At 48.4% G+C, this 12,383-nt stretch overlaps 1 protein-coding gene and 1 long non-coding RNA gene across 13 annotated transcripts in view; one reads left to right on the top strand and one right to left on the bottom strand.

Moving 5' to 3' along the window:
* Window positions 1-12,383, bottom strand: part of Ptprm (protein tyrosine phosphatase receptor type M) — a 649,476-nt gene that overhangs the window by 6,425 nt on the left and 630,668 nt on the right. For all 12 annotated transcript variants that reach the window (XM_040752893.1, XM_040752897.1, XM_040752894.1 and 9 more), the window contains 3 exons: window positions 11,504-11,629; window positions 9,396-9,559; window positions 3,207-3,342 (listed from right to left, as the gene is read on the bottom strand). In XM_040752893.1, coding sequence (XP_040608827.1) covers window positions 3,207-3,342; window positions 9,396-9,559; window positions 11,504-11,629 — 426 coding nt within the window. The remainder of the gene's footprint in view (window positions 1-3,206; window positions 3,343-9,395; window positions 9,560-11,503; window positions 11,630-12,383) is intronic.
* On the top strand, window positions 2,280-10,065 carry LOC121142709. The gene is made up of 3 exons (XR_005879747.1): window positions 2,280-2,462; window positions 8,592-8,789; window positions 9,057-10,065. It is a non-coding gene; the product is annotated as an uncharacterized LOC121142709 (long non-coding RNA).

Raw genomic sequence — 12,383 nt, 5'->3', positions numbered from 1 at the left:
TGCAGGCACACATCTGCTCAGAGGCCAGCATGTCAGGTCTCCTCTTTCTTCCTCTGGCTCTTCCAAAGAGTGTCTGGCTCTCTTTGGAACATGTGCCGTTTTGGCTAGGCTGGAAGCTAGCAAGACCCAGCCATTGTCCTGTCTCTGTCTCATACAGTGCAGGGGTTGTGGGCACTTCTGAGACCCTGCCTGTGTTACAGATGCTGGGACGTGAACTCAGGCCGTCACGTTTGAACCATCTCTGTAACCTTTGTATTCTAATTTAACTTTCTTCCTAGAAACCTATTGTGCCTTTTCTCCTAAGCCCCCAAACCGAGAACGTGAGGAAAGAGATGCCTAGGGTATTCCAGCTATCCTTGAGAAGGCTGCAAAATGAGTGCATAAGCTCTCAGAGTGGAGCAATTTAGAGACATCAGAACCACAGAGGCACAAGGAAAGGAACAGGGAGGAACCCCTGTGTATTTTTCCCACGTGGGCGGGAATGGGTACAATGGCAGCATTTGGGGTTCGGGATGGAGGGTGCCATTGTAGGTATCCACCTGCCCATAGGCTGTTTGATGAGACTCAGTGGGGAGCAGGCATTGGTGTCCTACTCCATCCACCCTGTTTCCTGACTGATCAGCTCAGAAACATGCCCCAAGCCTTCTGGAACATACTCACCCTTTAGATATGCAGCTTGCACGTTCAGTACCCGTCTCAATGGCTGGCCCCAATTTTTTTTTTCTCTCAGATCTCCGATAGCCTGCTACACATGGAACAGCCATACCAGACTTTATCATGCTGACCAGAGCTAATTAATTCCTTCAGCCAACATTTCTGAATTTTAAAATAGAAAGATACTATGCTTCATGGAGGGGGAAAAAACCTGAATACAAGATCTTCTTACTCAGGCCCAGAAGCTTCAAAACCAGACAAAAAAGATCATTGTGACATTTTTCCTCTGGTCACCAGCTAATATCTTGCTAACAGTCACCGTGACAGATTGGCAGATGGCTTTCTTTGGAAATCTTGCAACTTCATTTCTTTGTCGCTGACCTTCTCAGAAGATCAGGGCTGACCTTCAGCTTTGCCGGGCTTCCGGGACCCTGTATTTGCAGTGGAATCATCCACAGCTGTACGGGACACAGCGTGGAACCGTGGTTGACAACAATGAGTTAAATGTTTCCAAACAGCCTTCAGAGAGGATTTGGAAGGGTTCCCAACACAAAGAATGAAAAAAATAATGCCTGCAGCAACAGATACACCGGCTACCGGTGCCCTGATCATTATACATTTCACACCTGTACTGAAATGTCACACTGTACCCCATAAACATGCTGAGTTACGGTAAGCCAATGAAATTATTTTTTTAAAGAAGACATTGCTTTATAACAACCCAGACTCCAATGTCGTTATAGAACAGGAATAGAGACTACTGTCTGCAGCACAGGCTCCCTCTGGCCAGCCACCCGAGCCCCCATTCATCTCATGAAGAATCGCCCTGGCCTGTAATCTGAACCACTGACTTGAAAAAAGCCTGGTTGTTTCTGACCATAAAAGCTCCAGAGTGATGACCGTCTCAGTAGAGACATTATAGGGAGGGCCTGGATGGGATACTTCTAACGCTGTGCTTAACTCAGGCTCAGTGAGGGACCTGACATTTTTTATCCCGAATGCCTCTGCCCAAGTGCTAACTGAAGTCTGTGAGCTTCATCTATCCCTGAGGTGAAGTCTGAATCTGAACTTTCCTTCCCTGTCCCCAACTCAGGGTGACAGTAACTAGGGCTGCTCTCCTCTCAGCCCAGAAAGGTGAAGGCTCTACCACTCACATGACAATCCTTAGCTGGCTCCAGGGAATTCTGTACACAAGCATACCTTATAGGCCATGTTCATGGAGTCTATTACCATTGAACTAGGACAGGAGCCGTGCCTGGCACATGCTAAATGTCACTTAGATATGACCGTGTCCCAGGGGTCACAAAGGCTTCATCATACCCAGTGCACAGCTACACACTCAATTGACTCAAACACATTCACAGGTATTTTCATACCTGGTTGACAAAGGTAAAACTCAAGGATTCTAGCACTGCAAAGTCTGGGTGTTTGAGGTCATCTAGTTAACAGCACAGCTGAGACTCTATTTGCATTCTTTGGTTTTCCTATAGGGGAGGAAGAAGAGGCAGGCGTTTGGGGAAACAGGAGTCTGCTTGGCAGAGTTGACGTAACGGCCCGCAGGTTTGAGGGGATGCACCGAGCCAAGGAGCCCTTCCTTTAGAGTCCCTGGATAACGCCATGCTTCCCAGATGTGGACTATAAGCACAAGCCACTGTCTGGGGACACCAGATGTCACTGGAGAGTGGCCTGTGCTGAGGACTTGGCTATGCCCCAAGAGCTGGCTGTCGGAGGTCACACGATTCCCTCACCCCGGGCACTGCTGCAGCAACACCTCACGTAGCACGTGGACCTTTGGCTACTATCTCAGTGTGAGTTCGATTCTCGGCCCCCTTTTGCATTTTGGGCTTTAACAGCACTCTGCAGAACCAAAGCCTCAGAACACAGTGTGGTGTGCCTCTTCCTCCCTCTTCTCTGTCCAGGCCCTGCGTGGGTGCTCTGGTTCCCTTCAGATCACTCACAGAGACGTACAGAACCCGAGAGCAGAGCCTCTTCCGTGAAACTTTACTTCTATTCTTGACTCACCATGGCTGGCATGTTAAGAGCTCCATGTTAAAAAAAAATGGAGGGATTTTTTTTTGTCAAGTGTTTTGAGAAAATAACTGCACCTACTCCTTAGTTTCTTGGCTCCCTTTGATCCTCTTCTCAGATACGGCCACCGCAATTAAACGCAATATTCCGTGTGTCGAACTGAAACGCGCAGCTTTGGTTAACTATTAGGCGATTACGCTATTTATAAAATCTATAATTTGAAAATCTGGCATTTCTTGTACTATGATTATTTCCTCTCCACTAAGACTTAAGGGCTTAGCCGCGCAGAAGGCACCGCCAGGAAGGGAAACAGGAATGCTCGCTTGTAAGTCTCAACTCTTTCTACATTTCGACCAAGCTGAAGGAGTCTCCTCTACAGGAGAGAAAGGGAGGAGGAAGGTCCCCTGGCGAACCACGTCAGGAGAAGAGTGTCCTGCCCAATGGAGCATCTTCATGCGGGAGCCAGCGGGAAACCCTACGCAACCCCGGGGCACCCTACGGGGCAGGACAGGGAGGCATCCTACCAGGAGGTCCACCATGTTGGGCTTGTTGTTCCTCAGGGTCTTGACAGCATGGAAGACATCCACAGTTCTCTGGTGTCGGAGCATCTCACAGACAATGCTGATGGCACAGAACGTGCCACTACGGCCCCCTCCGTTCCTGTTGGAGAAGAAAGCAGACGGTTGGGCAGTGTTTTTTGGTGAGACAGGATTTCCCTGTGTAGCCCTGGCTGTTCTGGAGCTCACTCTGTAGATCAGACTGGCCTCAGACTCACAGAGATCCGCCTGCCTCTGCCTCCCGAGTGCTGGGATTAAAGGCATGCGCCACCACCGCCTGTCTGCCTTACTGATTTTTATACAAAGGGCCCAGTGTGGAAATATTTCAGTGAGTATGTACCTCATTCTATATAACCACTGCACATGATCAAAATCAGGAGGTAACAGCTCTACCTCACTGCAGACCTGAGTCACGTTTCACCAGTCTCTGTGTTAAGGTCCCTTTTGTGGTCCAGGATCTACTCTTGCATCCAGTGGTCATCTCATGTCTCTTTAACCTTCTCCAGTGTGGGACAGTTTGCCCGTTTACCAGCTTTCCCTTGTCTTTCTATGGCCACTTCCCGAGGCAGCTGCTTTGAGAATGCGGGAGAGGAGGCTCAGAAAAGACCCGTGTCCCCGGGCACAAATCCCACCGTGGAGCGGCCTTTCACATGGGTTCCTCTAGTGTTTCTTTGTCGCTGGCGATGAGGAAGCTGTACGCCCTCTACAGGGTTCATGTCTCAGTCCCAGGGATGTTCCTCTCGCCCACAGGAGGGAGCCGGTGAGCACTTTCATCGTCAAGTTATTATCTTTCTCTTTGTAGTTAATACGCAGTGTGGTACCCAGGGGCGAGATACTCTGGGACTGTGCAAATATCCCGACTCTCCTCAGCCACCACCGACTTCCATACACCATGGTGGATCTCGTTTTCAGCAATTAATTGTGATAGTCTCATTTATCCAGTGTTGACCTTATAATTCCTTCCCTTGATCAACATTTCTGCCATAAGAAATAGCTACCTCTCCCACCATTTGAAGATGCATTGTTTTCTATTATCCATGCCAACCTAGGCAGACACTGAACATTTCATGACATGTGCTAAAAATCTATCAGCAATTATCTTTGCCTCAAATTGTTCCCCCTCTACCCATGAGGAGTCCCATCAGGTTGGCCCCTTGTTCTGAAGGCATACCCTTTGTGGAGCACATCTGTATTTTCTAGAATGTTCCTCTTGTGCTTCCATGCATTAACTTCTTTTATAAGGAGGTGAACGGCCTTTCACTTATTCTTAAACACGATACTGCTATCTCTTTTGAAGGGGGGAGGGGCATGACATGTTGTCCATGTGGTGGTCAGAGGGCAACTCTGTGGAGTGGATCCGCTTTTCCCATCTTTATGTGAGTTCTGGGGTTGAATTCAGTTTGGCAGGCTTGCACAGCAAGCACCTTGATCCAGTGAAACATCAGAGTGCCTAGCATTACTGGTTTAATATCGAGTATCTAAGCAGTAGTCCTAATTTCCTAGATGTTTTCTTCTACTGACTTTAAAAAAACCCTACATCTAAGCAATGTGTACATATTTGTTTTTTTAAAGAAATTTACGGTGACAGGTTTCCTCTTTGTCCTCAAGAGTATGTGGAAGTGGGCTGCTTGTTCTGTGGAGTCCCACATTCTAGACGTTCTCACTCATTTCACATCTCCGATATGATTTGATATATTGTCTTTGACACTTGTATCCTGCAAATTGGGGGCTGAAAGCAGTTTCTGGAAAGGACCTTGGGTGGAGGAACAGTCAATTCAATGTTTCCATTCTTAAAAAATTACACATTTTCCCTTAAGCAAGCGTAAGACATTTCTGGTTGTCCCTTGTTTTGCTATTAAGATTGACTAGTGTCAATGATGATAGCAATGTCTGCTCACTCAGTCTCTTGTAACATTGTAAACCCCTCCCTTTGGATAAAGGATAACAGGGCTGTAATGAATTCCAAGAATGGTAAGAAGATATTGGAGTTAAGTTCTGCAAATGCACACACCAGGTTAGCTCCATCAGAGCCACACAGACAGTCTCCTGGTCAGCCCAAGGCTGGCTTCCTCACACTGTCACCAACCCTTGGAATCACAGTGTTTAAAAATTCAGCCATTCTGGAGGCATGTGGTGATCTTAATGAGTATTTTCCTCAACACCAAGACGAAACTAATGATGTTGATTATCACCTTTTCGATATTTTTTTTTCTCCTCTCCAGTGCTGGGAATCAAACTCGGGGCTTTGTACACGCTAGACAACAGTTCTGCCATGGAGCTATATATCATGCTTTCTTTTCTGAAGTGTGACGCCTGTCAAAATCTTTGCCCGCTAGACACCGATGGGTTAGATGTCTTGTTTTAGGATTCCCCATGTCTGTAGACATTCTGGCTCCAGGACCTTGGCCCAGATATATGTATTCAGGAGTCTCCCCCTACCCTATCATGCTTTTCCTCCTCATCTCTTCACATCTGTAAACAGAGTATCTCATTTTAATGAAATTCAATGGATCACCATGCTTTGTCTGTGGCTGGTATCTTTTCTAAATCGGTCTCTGCTAACCTCCTGTTCATGAGGAGTTTCTCCGGCGGAGTTTCTCTGGCGTGTTCTCGTAAGCTCTGCTGACTGCTTTCAGCATTTGGGGGGGTGGGGGTGGGAGTGATTCATCTGGAAGGATCTCTGCTCACTGGTGAGGAGACAGGCCGGTGTGTCCAGTTTCTCCACTGCTGTGCAGAAGTCAGATGACACAGAGGCATGGCTTTGCCTTGGGCTCTCTTCTCTGCATGATGTCCCACTGTCCCTGACCTCATGTCTCAACAGCTGCTTATGACCACAGTTTCAGAATGAGGACACATTCGTGTTTTAAAAAAACAGCAAGGAGTTTATAAGGAAGAGATTCTGTCTGCGTGCCCTCCCCTAAAGCATCTGGAGAGCATTCATGCAGGTGTACTCTGCCCTCAGCCAACAGGTGGCGCTGCACCATGCCGAATACCTTTCTTTCCTAACCAATATTGGAAGATACCAGTTTAAACTTTCTTGTAGGTTAAAAAAGAAAAAAAAATCTTGAAACCCAAACCTGCACTACAGGCCTGAGTATCATACCCACATTAGCAAGAGGGAGTGCCGTAGGAATTATGGGACTGGGGGGAGCTCGAGGGGGTGCGCTCATAGAAGATAAGAAAGGGATGATGGCCACCACTGTCTGTGACAGCCAGACAGCCTGCCGTTAGAGACACCGCACCGAACTGTGATATGATTGCTTACTTGGAGGGCCACCGCTGCCTTTTGGAAGAACATTGCCTCCAATGTGCAGTGATCCAACAGGCCTTTGTGTATCTTTCCTGCAGACCCTTCCCTTTCAACTATCTCCAGCAGTGGCCTGTTCCAGAGGGCTCAAGGATTGGCTCACGCTCAAAACAAGTTATGCTTCCAGACACGATGCAGGCCTCTCCAGATTCCCGAGGGCTTAAGTGAAAACTACTGCTAATACTGGAAATATAAACAACTGGTCTGGGACTAGCTGGGTACTAGAGCACTTACCTAGTATCCTCAGGGCTCTGAATCCCATCTCCAGGGCCAAAAAGCAAAACAAAAACAACCCCAGGCAAGCAAGCAAACAAAAAAATCTAACAGATGCACATCCAGCTAATTAAAATGTCAGCTTTCCTACCAGGATTATTTTAGGTAGCTCAGGTCTATGAATTTATGTGCAATGGGCTCCGGTCACTCAGGTTCCTTCCGGTTAGTACGCGATAGCTGGGCTTCTCTGGGGGCGGCAGGCTGGAGCCCAGGTGCTTTCCTCTCTGCTTCCCTTTCCTTCTGGTTTTCCTTCCTTCATTTCAGGAAGCCGTCTTGACTCTCAGTGTGCTGCTTGTGCTCAGCACACACATCTGTTGACAAGGGTTCTGCCTTAGCTTTCTTACAAAATGATGCCTACAGCATGCTTAGTGATGTTGTAGACTCCTTCTGTTTTGCCATGGCAACACTTATGGGTGTTCCTTTTCAACAGTGCCCATTCTGCTGATGTTTACAAAGTTATCCTTCTTGTAGATTTGCGGATGCATTCACCCCAAGTCCAACTCTGTATTCCCTAAAAGGCCTAAAGAGCACATAGTGGGTGCCTCTCTCTTTCATTCTATATTATCATTTTGACAAGTTACTGGGAGATCAATGCCTTGGCTGAAAAAAAAAGCCCTGCTGTGATTTGTTGAGCTCAGTACGGTGAGCCACTCATCTCAAGCACTGAGTCTACGGCAGGGGTGGAGTCCAGAACACGGGGAGGGGGGAGAACCCTGCTTGATGTAAGACAGTATGGGAGGGCTAGAGGTGGAGGACAGGTCGGAGTAGGTTCCGAAGACTCTTTCCAAGGGAATCCTTTCTGTAGCATGAAGAGGGGGTGAGAAGAATTCAGGAGTTCCACCACATGAGGTATAAGGGCAGGGAGCCTGGAGTAACCTGGACCCTCACCCAGTTGCCACTGAAACTTGGGGTGCTCTGCTCAGAGGGCATGTTCATGGTCCCTCCATTTGGGAGTGATCTTGCCATACGCTTCTAATGATGTCGGGCTCCCACAAACCCTCTATAAGCATCTTCCCCGGCTGCCGTGCCTTTTAATCGCCTGCTCCATTGAGCCAATTCCAGCTGGATGATTGGCAGGACCCGTGGCCAATGAGAGAGTGTGGGTGAAAGTGCTCCAGGAAGAGAGGCGTTTTCTCCTCAGTGGCTCTTAGCATCGGCAGCACTGGGAAATCATCCAGGGGTTCGCAATGGCACAGATGCCTGGGTTCCATGCCGAGATTGTGACTTCACCGGTGTCAGTGTGGCCTGAGGGGTGTAATTTACTGAAACTCCCCAAATGATTGCCAACGCACAGGTCCGATTGGGAAGGATTTGGCCAAGGACTTTTACGTTTTAGCACCTGCTGTGCTGTAACTATTGACCTAGATGCCACCCTTCAGAGGGCACGGGTTTTGTGCTTGTCAGTTTTCAGTCCCTGTAACAAATGCTGGGATAAACGGCTCATGGGGAGACAATGGCTAGTTTGGCCCACAGCTGTGGAGTTCCCAGACTGGCTGGCCCCATGGCTTTGGGGCAGCAGCATGTCACCGGGGTGGGGTACATGACAAAGCCTGCTGGCCTCATGGACAGAGGGAGACAAAAAGAAAGTGCCCAGAGTTCCATAATTTCATTTGGGGTGTGTCTCCAATGGCCTAAAGACCTCCCAGGAGGCCCATAATGCTTCCTCATGATACACACTAAGACCAAGCACTTACCATGGGAGTTTTCATGGGATACTCCAGACCAAACTATGGCAGACCCTAATCAAATCCTACCCATATGCTCATTTACAGAAGAACATCTCCTGCAACTGGGATGAGGGGAAAAAAGGTTTTTTTGGAAGGAAGTTCCCTCATGGTATCCAGTAGAATCTTCAATCATTACAATGAAAATGACGCAGCTTTGGCCATCGGGGAGGGATCCTTGATTGTGCCATTGGCTGGTTTCTTCTCCTATGGGTGACTTCAAGTTACCAGCAGTTTAACAGCCAGGTAGGAGTTGTCTCTGAAGCCATCGCTGCGTTTTCCTCTCCTCCGGGGAAGGGTAGAAGTCTATTTTGATCACGTGACAGACCACCAGTAGTTTCAGTGTGCTTTCCAGGTTCCCGTGTTGGGAACTTAATCTCCAAAGACATCAATGACATCACAAGTTGAGGCCTGTGGGAGGTTCTCTGGATCAGACGAAGGCTATCAGTGGTGGCATTAGTGGCTTTATAAGGAGGAGAGTGACCTATGCTAGCACACGTATTGTCTTGCCAGGTGATGCCCTCTTCCGTGCTGTGACCCTCATCGGACGCCAGGACTGCACTCTTGGTTTCATCAGCTTCCGAAATGGCGAACCGAATCAAACTCTGTGGCTTATAAACCTCTTGGCCTCCTATATCTTGTTAGAAGGCAGGGCTAAGACACCCAAGTATGCAATTGTGCACTAGAAGCACAGTTGGGCGTCTAGAAAAACCAACGGGGCGGTCAGTAAGAGAGCTGGTCACCCCTTGGGCCCAGAGCTGCTAGTTTCTTCTGTATTGATAGTAGGATGGCAGGAGGAAGATGGGCGGGGCCAGGCCCCGCTGAGAGGAAAACCCCTGCTGGACTACTTACAAGCAGTGCACGACCGTGCGACCTTCGCCTCCGTTGTACTCCTCCTGCCACTTGTCCGCCTGGCGGATGAGCTTCAGGAAGGAGCGCTTGGACACCGGTGTATCCCTGTACATCGGCCAGCCCAGGAACTGAAACTGCTGAACCATCCGATGTCCATCCTGTGGCTGCAGAGGGTGAGGCACCGGTCAGGGGGAGGGGCGGAGGAAACAAGCATCACTTAACCCCACTGGATCCTGGGCCCCTGATTCCTCCCTCTTGATCTTCCCAGCAGAGAAAGGTTGCTATTCAGGAGCCTCAAGCCAGCATACAACAAAGGGTAATTCTGCAGACCTGGGGAGTTATGACTTTAGGCTCTGGTGACAATAAAGGCCCAGGTGTTTTTAAATGACAGGCCAGAGGTAAAGGAGAGTGGCGTGGGATGCTTACATTTTGTAAAAAGCCAAGAGGAAAATGTAACAACAGGACCGGCCATGCTGTGCATTTATGTGGGAAAATGGCTTCACTTTAATTACAAGTAAATTAAAGGTAAGGGGTAAATTACAACCTAGAAATGTTTGTGAGTTCGATGCAACGTAGTTTCTACCCTGTTCTCTGTATAAAACGGCTTTTGCTGTGCTGTCAATAGTTAATTAATCACTACATTTAATTAAACAGGATTGTGGAATTCAAATTGTGCACTGCTGGCTTCAGCTTTGGAAGGGACCCTCTTGACACAGGTGGGTCTCTCAGTCTGCTGTCCTTGTCAGCTGTTTCTCCTTCTCTGCCTCAGTCTCCCCTGACAGAAGCCTCTAGGCTCCGTTTTGGGGTTCCCTCCTCTCCCCTGATCTCACTGGTTGATTTCAGTCAGTTTCATGACTTCAGGTTTCACAAGTCAGTCACCATTTAGACCTGCATTCCCAATGTCACCCTCATGTACTCAAAAAGCCAACCCCAGGGCTCAAACAGTCATCGCAAGCCTACTGTGTCCCAAATTGAGCCTCCGCTCAGCAGTTTACCCCAAGCCATCTGTTTTTCCCACAGGCAAAACATTCCAGTTAATGACACTCACACCACTCCCTTCTTAGGATTCAAATCTTGAGAGTCACCTTGACTCTCCGGGACCCCGAAGTTCCAGCTCCAGGATCTAGCCTGTGTGTCCACTGCTTACTATCTCCAAGTGTCACCCCTCTTGTCCTACCACTGTCATTTGTCACCTGGCCCTTCTGTCTACTGAGTGATCTCAAGGCAGAACCAGCGTGTGTGTTCAGCTACAGACGTGAATCGTTTGGTGGGAGCAGTCGGTTCTTCTGAAACACCCCCGTAACGGCTTAGCGGCTTTTCATTTGCTTTCAAGCAAGAGTGTGCTAGCATCGGTGGAGGAGGCCCTGACAACTCTCCAGCTCCACCATACAGCCTCTGTGGGGCCCTTCCTGCCTGAGGGCCGTTTTCCATGGCTGCCCCCTTCCTCCCCCCAGTGTCCACTCACATGGAATGCCTACTGCAAAGGAGGACTGGTGGTCCTTTAAAAATGTATCTCTTTCTAGCACACCGTAATTCTATCTGCTGTGCCTGTTGTTCGTTGTCTCCCAATAGACAACCTTGGTTTTAGTCAGGTCTCTCCCTAGGGGTCCCATCTTTGCAGTTCTATGTAGAACTCACTTTTTTTTTTTTTTTGCAACCCACACTGCGTCGGTTTTTGTGAGCATCCTCCCCTCCAGCAAGTTGACTGCTCCATATCCCATTGGGGTCTTCAGCCTCCACCATGCCCTAGTGATACCAGCTCTCTCTGGCCCGTCTTCAGCAAGAGTCCCTTTGCCCTGATTTTCCCTATCTGTTCTAGGCTAGACCCTTCCCCACTCCCCTTGCTCGATTCAGGTAGCATTCGCCACAGTGGTCCATGTCTGCAGCACCGAACAGAGTCTTTATTATTGTGCCTTAACGTGTTAGTAACTCTCTTTTTTAGTAACCTTCCCGTTAGTGCATAGACCCCCATCAGGCCAGGGTTCTGCTCTGTAGACAGAGACATTCTGGTCCCCTAGAATGGAGCCTGGTACAGAGAGTAGGCGTGGCCAACATTCGGTAGGACAGCAACGAGACCCCAGTTCAAGCACCATGAGCCCTGCCCTTACCCTGGAGGCATTGTAAATCCTGAAGACCCTGCTGATGATGTCTTCCTCTAAGTCGGCAGACACGAATTCCACCTGGATTGGGCCGTGTCTGTGCACTCCGTTCTCTGGCCAGTACTGTGGACACAACTGAATCCCCCCCAAAAACAGAAAGACAAGTGTAGTTACTGGAGGAGGTCAGCAGCAACATAATTCTCTAAAACTCAGTTCCTTTTCTTCCTAAATGGCCCAGACACCAGGATTTTCGTGGTGGCTGTGTCCTCAACTACAGTTCTCCTCATCTTGGGCTGTTTTCTCAAAAGGCACGTGTTAGCCAGGGGATAAGATTCAGAGTTGGCAACCTTGCAGGCGGGGCTGTGTCTTCCCACTTGTTTTAAGCAAATTGGTGTTCCACAAAAGCTGGCTCCATGGGCTGAGTTTTCTTTCTGTGTGGCTTTTACTTTTGAAATGGTCTACAATGTCACTGTCACGTGTTGCAAAGGTTGAGCTATATATTCAACTGTAACATGCATTCTTCCCACCAGCCTGGTCCCTGAGCTGCATCAGTCCCTAATGAACACACAGGATGCTATATTAATTATGAAGCTGTTTGTTGCTTGCTATGGTTTCTTAATAGCTGGCTCTGACTTAATTATTAACCCATAATTATTAACACACACATATGTATATATTTTATAAGATCTTACTGAGAATGCCAGGCTTGTGCCCTTTCCTCCTGGGATCACATGGTGACCCTCCACTCTTGACTACATTTCCCAGAATCCTCCTTGACTCCTAGTCCCACCTATCTTGCTTCCCTATTGGCCAGCAGTGCTTTATTTATCAACCAATAGGACAACATATACACAGAAGGACTTCCCCCATCCTTCAACATTGCAAGGTA

Source organism: Mesocricetus auratus, unplaced genomic scaffold (genome assembly GCF_017639785.1).
Source record: "Mesocricetus auratus isolate SY011 unplaced genomic scaffold, BCM_Maur_2.0 Super-Scaffold_100010, whole genome shotgun sequence".
NCBI lineage: Eukaryota > Metazoa > Chordata > Mammalia > Rodentia > Cricetidae > Mesocricetus > Mesocricetus auratus.
Note: the sequence above shows the minus strand (reverse complement) of the source record. Positions and strands in the feature narration are given on the sequence as shown.